The sequence below is a fragment of the Girardinichthys multiradiatus genome, chromosome X (genome assembly GCF_021462225.1).
Source record: "Girardinichthys multiradiatus isolate DD_20200921_A chromosome X, DD_fGirMul_XY1, whole genome shotgun sequence".
Classification (NCBI taxonomy): Eukaryota; Metazoa; Chordata; class Actinopteri; order Cyprinodontiformes; family Goodeidae; genus Girardinichthys; species Girardinichthys multiradiatus.
In genome coordinates this window covers 39,735,655-39,749,511 of record NC_061817.1, presented here as the reverse complement: position 1 = coordinate 39,749,511, position 13,857 = coordinate 39,735,655, and the positions used below count along the sequence as shown (strand labels likewise).

Genomic DNA, 13,857 nt, shown 5'->3' with positions numbered 1-13,857 from the left:
TAGGTCAAATTATCAGGCAGCATAGGATACATTTTCACTGTTACGCTGATGATACTCAGCTTTACTTATCCATAAATCCTGATGAGCCCAACCAGTTAAATAGACTACAAGCATGTCTTGAAGATATAAAAACTTGGATGACTTTAAATTTTCTGCTTCTAAATTCAGACAAGACAGAAGTTGTCGTCTTTGGACCGGAGTCTTTAAAAAAGAAACTGCTTAGTCAATCACTTAACCTGGATGGTATTAAATTGACCTCTGATAATAAAGTAAAAAACCTTGGTGTTATCTTTGACTAGGACATGTCATTTAAATCCCATATTAAACAGGTTTCTAGGATTTCCTTCTTTCATCTCCAGAACATTGCCAAAATTAGAAATATCCTGTCCAGGAGTGACACTGAAAAACTAGTCCATGCATTTGTTACTTCAAGGCTGGACTATTGTAATTCTTTACTATCAGGATGTCCACAAAATGCAGTTAAAAGCCTTCAGCTGATTCAAAATGCTGCAGCAAGAGTTCTGATGAAAATTAAAAAGAGAGATCATATTTCTCCTATTTTAGCTTCCCTTCATTGGCTCCCTGTTAAATCCAGAATAGAATTTAAAATTCTCCTCCTCACATATAAAGCCCTTAATGATCTAGCTCCATCATACATCAGAGATCTGATTGGTCCATATGTTCCTAACAGAGCACTTTGTTCTCAGACTGCAGGTTTACTGGTGGTTCCTAGAGTCTCTAGAAGTAGAATGGGAGGCAGATCCTTTAGTTATCAGGCTCCTCTCCTGTGGAACCAGCTCCCAGTTTTAGTCCGTGAGGCAGACACCCTGTCTACTTTTAAGGCTAGGCTTAAAACTTTCCTTTTTGATAAAGCTTATAGTTAGAGTGGCTTAGTTTATCCTGAGCTATCTCTGTAGTTATGCTGCTATAGGCTTAGGCTGCTGGAGGACATAATGACCACTTTCACCCTCTTCGCTACATTCTCACACTACTCTCCAGTTTTGCATTGTTTGCTGTTATTTCAGTTTTTAACTTTGATCTCTCTTTTCTCTTTCTAGAAGCTACACCTGGCCTGACTCTGTGTCTACCAGTGACACCTTTCTGGAGAGGGGCATCGTCCAAGCTTCTGCGGGCAACAACTTAATGCTCACCTTCTACCAATGATCCACATGACCCTGTCTTTCAGTGTTTAACCCTTTCTCTCTCCTAGACATGGCTACTGACTGAGCTTCTACTGTGACTAACTCTATGTTCTCTCTTTCAGACTCTAACCTTGAAAACTGGCTCAGAGTTTATCTGTTCTTTCTTTCTAGATGAAACGACTAAAGGAGCTACATCCATTAACATTTACTTTTCCTTCCCATAGAAAGTACTCCTGGATCAGTGCTTCTTTGTTCTCTTTGTGTCTCTGCTCTGTTCTCTCAAACCTCCAGTCGGTCGTGGCAGATGGCCGCTCACACTGAGCCTGGTTCTGGTTCTGCTGGAGGTTTCTTCCTGTTAAAAGGGAGTTTTTCCTCTCCACTGTCGCTACATGCATGCTCAGTATGAGGGATTGCTGCAAAGTCAACGCCAGTGACTGTCCACTGTCTCTACATGTTCATCCAGGAGGAGTGAATGCTGCAAGTCACTGACTGGATGTAATCTGCTGGGTTTCCTTAGATAGAAAAACTTTTTATCCAATTTGAATAAATAACTGAATCTGACTGCACTGTTCAATGGTTACGATTAATTGGAATGTATGAACCTGACTTTGTGAAGAACCTTGAGACGACGTGTGTTGTGAATTGAAGTTATATAAATAAACTGAATTGAATTGCTTCAGGACTGGGACCAACAGTTCTATTTCATGTCCTCGATACGTCTGTGTGGTGGAGCTTGGGGTTCTAACTCCAGCTGCAGTCCAAACTCGGTGAATCTCACCAGAACTCTTGAGCTTTGCTTCAGAACCTTTAAAACTCTTCATAAGTTTCAGTTTTTGAACTGAATTAAGGAAACATTCAGCTGTTTTTGTAATTTCTGGAGATGCCAGGTAAATTTATGTCCTGCTAGAAATCCTGTGGTGTAAATCACTGTTTCCATGGAAACCTAGAAACGCATAAAAGCAAAGTTTGCTTTTGATTTCCTACTTCCTTAAAAGCGTCCTCTGCTCTCATGCTGATGCATCCTTTATTTTACTGTTTGTTTTAAAAGGAAAACACATGAACAGTTTCATCAGGAAACTTTATGCCACAAAACAACAATCTACCTGGAAATAAAACAGTTTGGGCCGTCAATGAAGATCTCATTCCTGCAGTTCCTCCTGTGACCAGCAGGCGATCCTCCATGAAAATGTTTCAGGTTTGACCAGAACATTCTTAGACCAGTGGACTCAGTTTATCAATCAACATGCTCACAGAAACAACCAGAGCAGAGAGAAATGGGTTGATCCAGCAGATGAAGGCTTCAGTCGGTCTCCAGCCGTTCCTCACTTCTTCTTGTTCTCCTTGCAGGCCACCACGTACCGCTGGGCCACGTTGAGTGGAGGAGAGTAGCCGTCAGCGTACGATGTGTCCTCAAACAGCACCGAGTAATCGTCCTGAGGCTGCAAACACACACACACCGAGGTCAGTTGGATCAGACTCCCACTCAGAGTCAGAACCGGGAGAAGAACAGAAGGTTCTCTGTCACATCCTTGACTCCTGGAATCATCAGAACTGAGCTCAGTGGGTCAAAGCACAAAAAACACTTTCATCTCACGTGAAACCAGGAAGCTGGTTGCCATGGAAACGGCTCGACTGAGCTGCTGCTGTTGGGTAGCAGTTAGAACCTCCCATCCTCTGTAGTTCCACAGAACCCAGGTCCAGTCCCGGGGAGCTACCGTCCTGCAGCTTTTCGATGCGTCCCTGCTCCAACACACCGGAACCAGATGAATGGATTGGTACCAGGCCTCCGCAGAGCTGAAGGACTGAATGCTGATAAAGGAATTCAGGTGTGTTGGAGAAGAGATGCATCCAAAAATCTGCAGGTCAACAAATGTCCAGGACTGGACTTGAGCCCCCCTGGTCCAGAGCGTCTTAAAGAAGTATTCCCATTCCAACCTCAAACGTTCTTGTATTTTATTGGAACTTTATGTGACAGACCGACACAAAGGCAGGCTTATTTATAGCTGCACAAAGCAGAGCAGATCTGTGACCTCTGACCTGGATGGAGAATAATTTATGATCTTCAACGTTTTTACTAATAAGAACCTGAAAAGTGCAGCATGTGATCATTTTCAGCCCTTCAGTCAATAATCTGCAGAAACTTCTGACTGCAGCTTTGAACATCTACAGACTGACCTCTTCTTTGTAAAACAGCTCAAGCTCAGTCTGGACTTTGACTAGGCCATTGTAACACATGAGGATGCTTCGACCTAAACCACTGACCTCTGAACTTTATGCCACGCTTCACAAAACTGTAAAACTGAAATTAGTTACAGTCCACAAATGTTTTAATTATTTTAAATTAAAATCACAGAATGGGCTTCAGAGTGGTGCTGTTGGTAGAACTGCTGCCTGGCAGACAGAAGGTCCTGGGTTTGAATCCTGGTCTGGTCTGCACGTTCTCCCAGTTAATGTTTAGGTCAAAGTAAAGGGAGGCTGAAAAATGGCACGCCACACTTTTCAGATTTTTACAGTTATAGACTACTTTGTCTTGGTTCTGTCACAGAAATCCCAGTGACCCTGTGGAGTTTGATGTTTAACACAATGACAAAAACGAAGCAGAAATAGTTCTGCAGGGTTCTGGAGCTTTCATTTACTACCACAAATATCCCATAACCGGACAGAACCTTTTAAATATGGAGTCAGGAGCTTTGGTTTCAACATAAAACTCTAGGAGTCGAGCAGAGAACCTCACCCTGTGTGGTGGTGTGTGGATCAGGGCCCGGTAGAAGCAGGTGGTCTGTGGGTAGAGGGCCAGAACCAGCTGGTCCTTACTGAACAGGGCCTCAGGGTCCGTCTCTGGGTTGGCTTTCCACTGAGGCAGAGGGATTATTCTCCGCCGGCTCAGAGTGTGTCTCCTAATAGAAACCGGAACCAGAATCAGAGTCTGCACTCAGATTGGATCATTCCTGCCTGCAGCAGCTCCTCTGAGCTTCTCCACTGTTTCAGGTTTTAAGTTTCTGGTCCAGTTGGGAACACATTCTGGGTTCCGTTCCTTTCTAACCTGTGAGAGTTTTTTTCTAAAAGAAGATGTTTGTTAACCGAAACAAAACCAGATTCTTCTAGTCCCGTTTTCAGAACCACAAAAACCCGCCAGCAGCTCCTCAGCTACAACAGTTTCAGAAACTGAACAAAGTTTGTCAGAGAGAACATCTACTCACTCCTTGCCTTCTTCATCGATGTCGTCTACTTCATATCTGCAGAGAGAGAACAGAAACATCAGGACCTCAGATGTTTAAAGGATCTTCATCCTCTCTGTCTGAACCGAGCCTCGGCCTCACTTGTTGGTGGAGTGGTTGTAGCTGACCACCTCGGCCAGGATCCACTGCTCGTCTCCGTCAACGGCCTTCACCCTCGCCGCCACCTTGTCGCCCTGCTTGGCCACGTAGTCGCTGCTGGCCGAGATTGCTCCACACAGAGGAGGAGGGCTGCCAGAGAATGCAGACATTTTAGCCACAAAGAGGCAGGAAGGATCTCAAACATCAACAAAAACAGAACAGATGAAGCTGGGGAGAGTCCAGATGAAATCACTCCATCAGATCAGATGTTCTGAGATCTTTGTCTCCTTCTGTTAGCAAAGGTTCCCTCTAAAGAGAAGCTGCAGCATCATCACTACATCCAAACAGCCTCAGCAGGAAACTGCTGCTGAGAACATTACACCAGGAGGAGCAGATTTCTGGAGCATCAAGAACTCCAAGCTGAGAGCTTCATGACCAGCTTCTCCTGAGTGGGCCACCAGTGCAGAGCTTGAATCCAAAAGCAGGGAGGGTGCATCTCAGAGCACAGCAGGCAAACAACAAGGGGAACAAAGAAGCTTCTTCTGTCCAAGAAAAGCATGAAGGACAGACTGAAGGTCTGCAGGGAGAACAAGGATGGACAGCAGCAGAAGACTGTTTTGGAACATCTGGAGAAAAAAAGCTGAGAGTTACAGGAAGTGGTCATCATCAGAGAAGAATCGGGTCTAGAAGTTCTTCTGAAGAATGACTGAGAGGATTTCCACAAGTTCAGAAGAAGCAGCAACAGAGAAAATATTCATATATAGAAATCAACAAAAATATAATTTATAATAGAATAAGATGATCAGGTTCTAAATGATCGGGTTCTGGACTCAATACGGAACCTTTTCATCAGAAGTTCTTTAAAACATGACAGGAACATCTGGATCACAGCAGGAACAAAACTGAACTATGGGCTGGATCAAGAGTCTGAAGGTACCAGGATCCATCATGAAGTGTTGGAGGAGGTACCTCTCTCCAGGTTTGCCGATCCAAAGCGGGAGCGTCATGGCCGACTGCTGCAGCAGCGTCATCAGGACGCCGCGTCTCATCGTCTTCCTGGGAGGGTCGCTGTCGCTGTAAACTCCCGCCATCTTAGCAGCTGAAGAGCAAAACTTCACTTGAGGCAAAGACACAAAATGACGTGAAATTTAAAATGAGATGAATTCCTCCAAACCTACCGATCCTCCTCTCCTCCAGCAGAGACTTGATTTCTGCTATTTTATCCAGAGCATGACGCAGGATGCTAAAGGCAGGGAAACAGAGGAAAACAGGAAATAAAGCAGGAAGGATCCAGGAGATCATCAGGTGTTCACAGAAGAACATGAGATCACCTGCATTCGGCCTCTGCGTCTGCTTTAGCTGTGGTGTACAGGCCCCTCAGTTTGGTGCGGTAATATGGAGACGCTGAAGGAGACAGAAGAACAAACACTGACGAGATGTTTCCACCTGTTGTTCGCATGAAAACTCACAGAACCTCACAGGTCCACAGAATTCATTTTCCCTCCTTTCAGGCGGCAACACTTTCCAAGAAAAGTTGGGACCAGGAAACTTTATGACTTGGAATCAGCAGGATGGAGGAATGTCAAAAGATCAGGAGGATCAAAATTATTGAAGTTATTAAAAACCAAAGTTCCTCACAGAACCACACGTGTCTCCCTCTACAAAGCAGAACATCCTGAACGTTCTCCAGATGTTTGTTGGAAAAGGAGCATCCAGCCTGCAGCCAGGCTCTGTGAGGTAGGAGGTTTTATCATGATATGGGCTTGGATCATTTCCTCCTCTGTGATGCCGAAAGGTCCAGCAGAGCAACATCTGCTTCCTTCAGGACCACATCTTCTCCATGATAATGGAAAACCACATTCCAAAGGCGTGTTTGGGGAAGGGATAGGAAAATTAGGGGGAGGGAAAAACTTCAGTTGGAATGTGTGTCGCCTGAAATTTGGCAATGGACAGACCTCAACTCTGGTTGATTGACAGTCGAGACAAAACAGAAAAGAAATCAGGGACTGACAGGAAATGAATGAATGAAACACCTTTTATTTATTTATTCATTCATTTATTTCCTAATGGTCTCCATCTTTATCCCCAGATCAAATTGACTTTATGTTCCGTGGAGTTAAAAACGTAAAAAGTGTGTTAAACGTATGACTGACTCTTGTTCTCTGTCTGCATCCTCTCGTGTGTCTTCTGGATGTTGAGCAGATTGTGTTCGCTGCGAGACCTCTCCTCCTGAAACAGGAAACATGGAGTTCATTCGTTCTCCAAACACCTGACAGGTGAGCAGGATCCTGGCTGACTAAACTCACCTGTGTCTGTTTGATGAGCTGATGGAGCTCAGTGAGCAGCTCTGCGATCTTTGTATCAGCCGACATGTTTCTTCTGGGATCACAGAGAAATACCAAGATTTCAATAATCTTGCAGATCTTTGCTCACAGTTCAGAGTAAAAATCAACGCAGGTCAAAGGTCACCATTCTGACATTAATGAGTGGAAGACAGATTAGGGATTCATTTTTATACCAACTTAACATCAGATGGGAAACAGAACAGCTTGCTCTGGTCCAACCAGGCCTGGGTTGTTCTACAGTGGAGACAGATTCCTTCAAATCCTGACAGAACCAAACAGCTCTTCTGGACCACTGGACCAGATTAAGCACTAGTATCTGACACCTTCCTCTGGTCTCATCTGTTTGGTGTTCAGCAGGTCCAATACTAGAACAGCTGATGTCATTCATTTAATGCATGAAAACTAAGAACTTTCACCAGTTTTTGGTCCATAAACAGCATGGACCTTCTTTCTAATTTGAACAAAAACCACGTGAAGCTCAGGGACAGAGGAACACAACGCTGCCTGGATTAAAGAACACATTGCTTCCATTATATTACTATAGGCAGTAAAACTAGAATTGGTCCAGATGAGAATCAGCGGGTCAGAACTGGAAATGACGCCAAACGATACAATGAAGCTAAATGATGCTTAGAGAAGCTGGAGCCAGAAAGTTCTCCAACAGGAAGACAGCCAGAACATCCAGTCTACTGAGGTAAAAGTACTTCTAGATACTTTTGTACACTAGGTGGTCAAATATTAATGATGTCACTATGAGCATACATATAGAAATAGTCATTAATAAAAATATTTATTCGTTTTTTTCTCAGGATAAAAACAGAAACGTTTGAAGAAAACAGTAATTTCATATTTTAGTCTGGAGATGAAACCTCCAGTCATCTGGAAGGTCCTCCTGGCCAGAACCTGTCTAATTCCTCCTTGAAAACCACAGAACCTTCTTCCTTTACCAGCGTCCACCATTTTGTCCTCTGCTCTTCTTCATCTTCCTCATCAGTCATTCTACACACCACCATCCTGTGCTGTCTGGCAACACTCTCACCTTCCACTACCAGCAGATGACATCTTCTACACAAGATGAAATCCACCTGTGTGCTCCTACCTCTGCTCCTGTAGGCCATGTCCTGTGTTCCTGTCTCTTCTAGAAGAAAGTATTCACTACAGCCTCTTGCATCCTCTTTGAGATGTCTACCACCAACTGTCCTTCTGGATTCCTGTTCCGGACACCAACCCTGCCATCACTTCCTCACCATCTCTGCCTCCTGCTCCAACATGTCCATTGAGATCTGCACCAACCACCACTCTCTCATCTCTGGAGATATTCTGCATCACCTCATCGACCTCGCTCTAGCACACATCCTACCACTGTTCTCTCCTCCAGAACCTTCCTGATAATCTCTTCCTTCAAGATAACTCCTACATCGTTTCTCTTCTCCTCCACCATGATGGAACAGCTTGACTCCTGCTCCTAAGCTCCTAGACTTGCTGCCTTTCCACCTGGTCTTCTGAACACACAATCTGTCCACCTTCCTCCACTGCATCATCTCAGCTAACCTTCTAGAGTCTCCTGCCACAGACCCAACATCCATCCAAGCCTCCACTCTACTCTCAGTCCTGGACTTAGAGGCCGAATAAAGGTCGTAAATGTTGAAAACTTAAAGCGTAGAACCGTTGATGCGGTTAGCGGCTCCTGAATAATCCCGCCTGCGCTGATTCTAAATAAACATCATTTCAATGTGAAAATATAATAACACAAATATATCTGCAGTTTATTTGATGCAAGCTAAGAAAAAGGCTCACCAAACAGGGTCACTTCTGTGTTTACGAGCCACAAAATTAGCATCAACTTCGCTTCTTCTTCTTCTTTTTCAAATGTTTATTGGCAAAAATGAAGGTGCGCATTACCGCCACCAACTGGTATGGAGTGTGTTTCGTCATGTATTACTATGTAAACTATCATTAAATTCTATTGAATAATGTAGTTTTTTAAAAATCGTATTAGAATCTGTATTGTTTGCTGCCTTAGTTTCGTTGCAACGCGTCTATTTGCCTAAACATTTTATGGTAAGATGGTAAATTTAAACTTTTCTTTAATCTTTTCAAAATCTCTCCTCGGAAATCTTTCTTGCTCATATTTCTGACATTTCATTAAACAGCTTGTATTGTTCCACCTTCCCCACAGTGATCATATATTCCTGTATTAAGCCTTTGTATTTAAATTGCTGGGGTCTACCCATCATTGTTGTTGGATTTGTCTTCAATAGATTGTTTCAGAAGAGGAAATCACCTTCACATACAGGTCCTTCTCAAAATATTAGCATATTGTGATAAAGTTCATTATTTTCCATAATGTAATGATGAAAATTTAACATTCATATATTTTAGATTCATTGCACACTAACTGAAATATTTCAGGTCTTTTTTTGTCTTAATACGGATGATTTTGGCATACAGCTCATGAAAACCCAAAATTCCTATCTCACAAAATTAGCATATTTCATCCGACCAATAAAAGAAAAGTGTTTTTAACACAAAAAACGTCAACCTTCAAATAATCATGTACAGTTATGCACTCAATACTTGGTCGGGAATCCTTTTGCAGAAATGACTGCTTCAGTGCGGCGTGGCATGGAGGCAATCAGCCTGTGGCACTGCTGAGGTCTTATGGAGGCCCAGGATGCTTCGATAGCGGCCTTTAGCTCATCCAGAGTGTTGGGTCTTGAGTCTCTCAACGTTCTCTTCACAATATCCCACAGATTCTCTATGGGGTTCAGGTCAGGAGAGTTGGCAGGCCTATTGAGCACAGTGATACCATGGTCAGTAAACCATTTACCAGTGGTTTTGGCACTGTGAGCAGGTGCCAGGTCGTGCTGAAAAATGAAATCTTCATCTCCATAAAGCTTTTCAGCAGATGGAAGCATGAAGTGCTCCAAAATCTCCTGATAGCTAGCTGCATTGACCCTGCCCTTGATAAAACACAGTGGACCAACACCAGCAGCTGACACGGCACCCCAGACCATCACTGACTGTGGGTACTTGACACTGGACTTCTGGCATTTTGGCACTGAGGTGCCTTGATACAGCACTCTGGGAACAACCTATTCGTTCAGAAATGTCTTTCTGTGTCTTACCCTCTTGCTTGAGGGTGTCAATAGTGGCCTTCTGGACAGCAGTCAGGTCGGCAGTCTTACCCATGATTGGGGTTTTGAGTGATAAACCAGGCTGGGAGTTTTAAAGGCCTCAGGAATCTTTTGCAGGTGTTTAGAGTTAACTCGTTGATTCAGATGATTAGGTTCATAGCTCGTTTAGAGACCCTTTTAATTATATGCTAATTTTGTGAGATAGGAATTTTGGGTTTTCATGAGCTGTATGCCAAAATCATCCGTATTAAGACAATAAAAGACCTGAAATATTTCAGTTAGTGTGCAATGAATCTAAAATATATGAATGTTAAATTTTCATCATGACATTATGGAAAATAATGAACTTTATCACAATATGCTAATATTTTGAGAAGGACCTGTAAACTAAAACATCTTAACACAGGAACCCAAGAAGGCAATCTAAACACAAGAATAAACTGGGGTAGTTGAGAAAACAGGCAGGGAACTCAAATGCAAACCCTAACAGGCAGATCATGACACTCAAACAACAATCCAAATCTGTCAGACAGTGAGAACGTCTGGACAGGCTCTTCACGTGACCCCACAAGTTCTCAGGGCTAGGTTCTGGCTGCCGTGCATGGACTAAAACATTTAGGATCTGCTGCCCTACAGACCAGACAAAGTAACCATACAGGTGATTGCTTTAATGTTGCTGAAGGCCCCTCTGCAGCCTCTCTCACATGTTTTCTTCTTCTGGTTTTGGTAAGGCTGTTCCTGGATCTTAATGCTGGTTTGCTTTGAGTTATGATTCATTTTCAACCGTGACTTTTAGCGGGGGGCGTATGTATATATTTGAGCCTGTATGTATAATTGTTACATCCTGGAAAAAGAAAGCTGCATAAATCAATAAAAGCTCAGAATTAAAGACATTGCTGGATGCATGGATGAATGGTTGATGAATGGTTGATGGATGGATGGATGGTTGATGGATGGTTGATGGATGGATGGATGGTTGATGGATGGTTGATGGATGGATGGATGGTTGATGGATGGATGGTTGATGAATGGTTGATGAATGGATGGATGGTTGATGAATGGATGGATGGTTGATGGATGGTTGATAGATGGATGGTTGATGGATGGTTGATGGATGGATGGATGGTTGATGGATGGTTGATGGATGGATGGTTGATGGATGGATGGATGGTTGATGGATGGTTGATAGATGGATGGTTGATGGATGTTTGATGGATGGATGGATGGTTGATGGATGGTTGATGGATGGATGGTTGATGGATGGTTGATTGATGGTTGATAGATGGATGGTTGATGGATGGTTGATGGATGATGGATGGATGGATGGTTGATGGATGGATGGTTGATGGATGGTTGATGGATGGATGGATGGTTGATGGATTGTTGGTTGATGGATGGATGGATGGTTGATGGATGGATGATGGATGGATGGATGGATGGTTGATGGATGGATGGATGGATGGATGGTTGATGGATGGATGGTTGATGGATGGTTGATGGATGGATGGATGGTTGATGGATGGATGGTTGATGGGTGGATGGATGGTTGATGGATGGATGATGGATGGATGGATGGATGGATGGTTGATGGATGGATGGATGGATGGATGGTTGATGGATTGATGGATGGATGGTTGATGGTTGATGGATGGATGGATGGTTGATGGATTGATGGATGGATGGTTGATGGTTGATGGATGGATGGTTGATGGTTGATGGATGGATGGATGGTTGATGGATTGATGGATGGATGGTTGATGGTTGATGGATGGATGGTTGATGGTTGACGGATGGATGGTTGATGGTTGATGGATGGATGGTTGATGGTTGATGGATGGATGGATGGTTGATGGATTGATGGATGGATGGTTGATGGTTGATGGATGGATGGATGGTTGATGGATTGATGGATGGATGGTTCATGGTTGATGGATGGATGGATGGTTGATGGATGGATGGATGGTTGATGGATTGATGGATGGATGGTTGATGGATTGATGGATGGATGGTTGATGGTTGATGGATGGATGGATGGTTGATGGATGGATGGATGGTTGATGGATGGATGGATGGTTGATGGATTGATGGATGGATGGTTGATGGTTGATGGATGGATGGATGGTTGATGGGTGGATGGATGGTTGATGGATGGATGATGGATGGATGGATGGATGGTTGATGGATTGATAGATGGATGGTTGATGGTTGATGGATGGATGGATGGTTGATGGGTGGATGGATGGTTGATGGATGGATGATGGATGGATGGATGGATGGTTGATGGATGGATGGATGGATGGATGGATGGTTGATGGATTGATGGATGGATGGTTGATGGTTGATGGATGGATGGATGGGTGGATGGATGGTTGATGGGTGGATGGATGGTTGATGGATGGATGATGGATGGATGGATGGATGGTTGATGGATGGATGGATGGATGGATGGATGGTTGATGGATTGATGGATGGATGGATGGTTGATGGGTGGATGGATGGTTGATGGATGGATGATGGATGGATGGATGGATGGATGGATGGTTGATGGATGGATGGATGGATGGATGGTTGATGGATGGATGGATGGATGGTTGATGGATGGATGGATGGTTGATGAATTGATGGATGGATGGATGGTTGATGGGTGGATGGATGGTTGATGGATGGATGATGGATGGATGGATGGATGGATGGTTGATGGATGGATGGATGGATGGTTGATGGATGGATGGATGGATGGTTGATGGTTGATGGATGGATGGTTGATGGTTGATGGATGGATGGTTGATGGTTGATGGATGGATGGATGGTTGATGGATTGATGGATGGATGGTTGATGGTTGATGGATGGATGGATGGTTGATGGATGGATGGATGGTTGATGGATTGATGGATGGATGGTTGATGGATTGATGGATGGATGGTTGATGGTTGATGGATGGATGGATGGTTGATGGATGGTTGATGGATGGATGGTTGATGGTTGATGGATGGTTGATGGATGGATGGATGGTTGATGGATTGATGGATGGATGGTTGATGGTTGATGGATGGATGGATGGTTGATGGGTGGATGGATGGTTGATGGATGGATGATGGATGGATGGATGGATGGATGGTTGATGGATTGATGGATGGATGGTTGATGGTTGATGGATGGATGGATGGTTGATGGATGGATGATGGATGGATGGATGGATGGATGGTTGATGGATGGATGGTTGATGGATGGATGGATGGATGGATGGATGGTTGATGGATGGATGGATGGATGGATGGATGGATGGATGGATGGTTGATGGTTGATGGATGGATGGATGGTTGATGGGTGGATGGATGGTTGATGGATGGATGGATGGATGGATGGATGGATGGATGGATGGATGGTTGATGGTTGATGGGTGGATGGATGGTTGATGGATGGATGATGGATGGATGGATGGATGGATGGTTGATGGATGGATGGTTGATGGATGGATGGATGGATGGATGGTTGATGGATGGATGGATGGATGGATGGATGGATGGATGGATGGTTGATGGTTGATGGGTGGATGGATGGTTGATGGATGGATGATGGATGGATGGATGGATGGATGGTTGATGGATGGATGGTTGATGGATGGATGGATGGATGGATGGTTGATGGATGGATGGATGGTTGATGGGTGGATGGATGGTTGATGGTTGATGGATGGATGGATGGGTGGATGGATGGTTGATGGGTGGATGGATGGTTGATGGATGGATGATGGATGGATGGATGGATGGTTGATGGATGGATGGATGGATGGATGGATGGTTGATGGATTGATGGATGGATTGATGGTTGATGGGTGGATGGATGGTTGATGGATGGATGATGGATGGATGGATGGATGGATGGATGGTTGATGGATGGATGGATGGATGGATG

The 13,857-nt window shown here is 44.0% G+C and overlaps 1 protein-coding gene across 1 annotated transcript; it reads right to left on the bottom strand.

Moving 5' to 3' along the window:
- Window positions 1–2,203: 2,203 nt before the first annotated feature.
- Window positions 2,204–8,703, bottom strand: LOC124862538 (SAGA-associated factor 29). Its single transcript, XM_047356513.1, has 10 exons — window positions 8,602–8,703; window positions 6,766–6,838; window positions 6,613–6,688; window positions 5,791–5,863; window positions 5,638–5,702; window positions 5,429–5,558; window positions 4,463–4,609; window positions 4,343–4,378; window positions 3,877–4,039; window positions 2,204–2,581 (listed from the first exon to the last, which is right to left on the bottom strand). Exons 2-10 carry the CDS (start codon window positions 6,829–6,831, stop codon window positions 2,465–2,467), a joined length of 873 nt encoding a protein of 290 aa, XP_047212469.1. The 5' UTR covers window positions 6,832–6,838; window positions 8,602–8,703; the 3' UTR covers window positions 2,204–2,464.
- Between the last annotated feature and the right edge of the window lie 5,154 nt (window positions 8,704–13,857).

Coding starts and splice junctions, on each gene's coding strand:
- LOC124862538 (XM_047356513.1), bottom strand. CDS start 6,831: ATGTCGGCTGATACAAAGATCGCAGAGCTGCTCACTGAGCTCCATCAG. Junction 6,689..6,765: donor AGCTCATCAAACAGACACAG/GTGAGTTTAGTC, acceptor TTCCTGTTTCAG/GAGGAGAGGTCTCGCAGCGA. Junction 5,864..6,612: donor GATGCAGACAGAGAACAAGA/GTCAGTCATACG, acceptor TGTCTCCTTCAG/CGTCTCCATATTACCGCACC.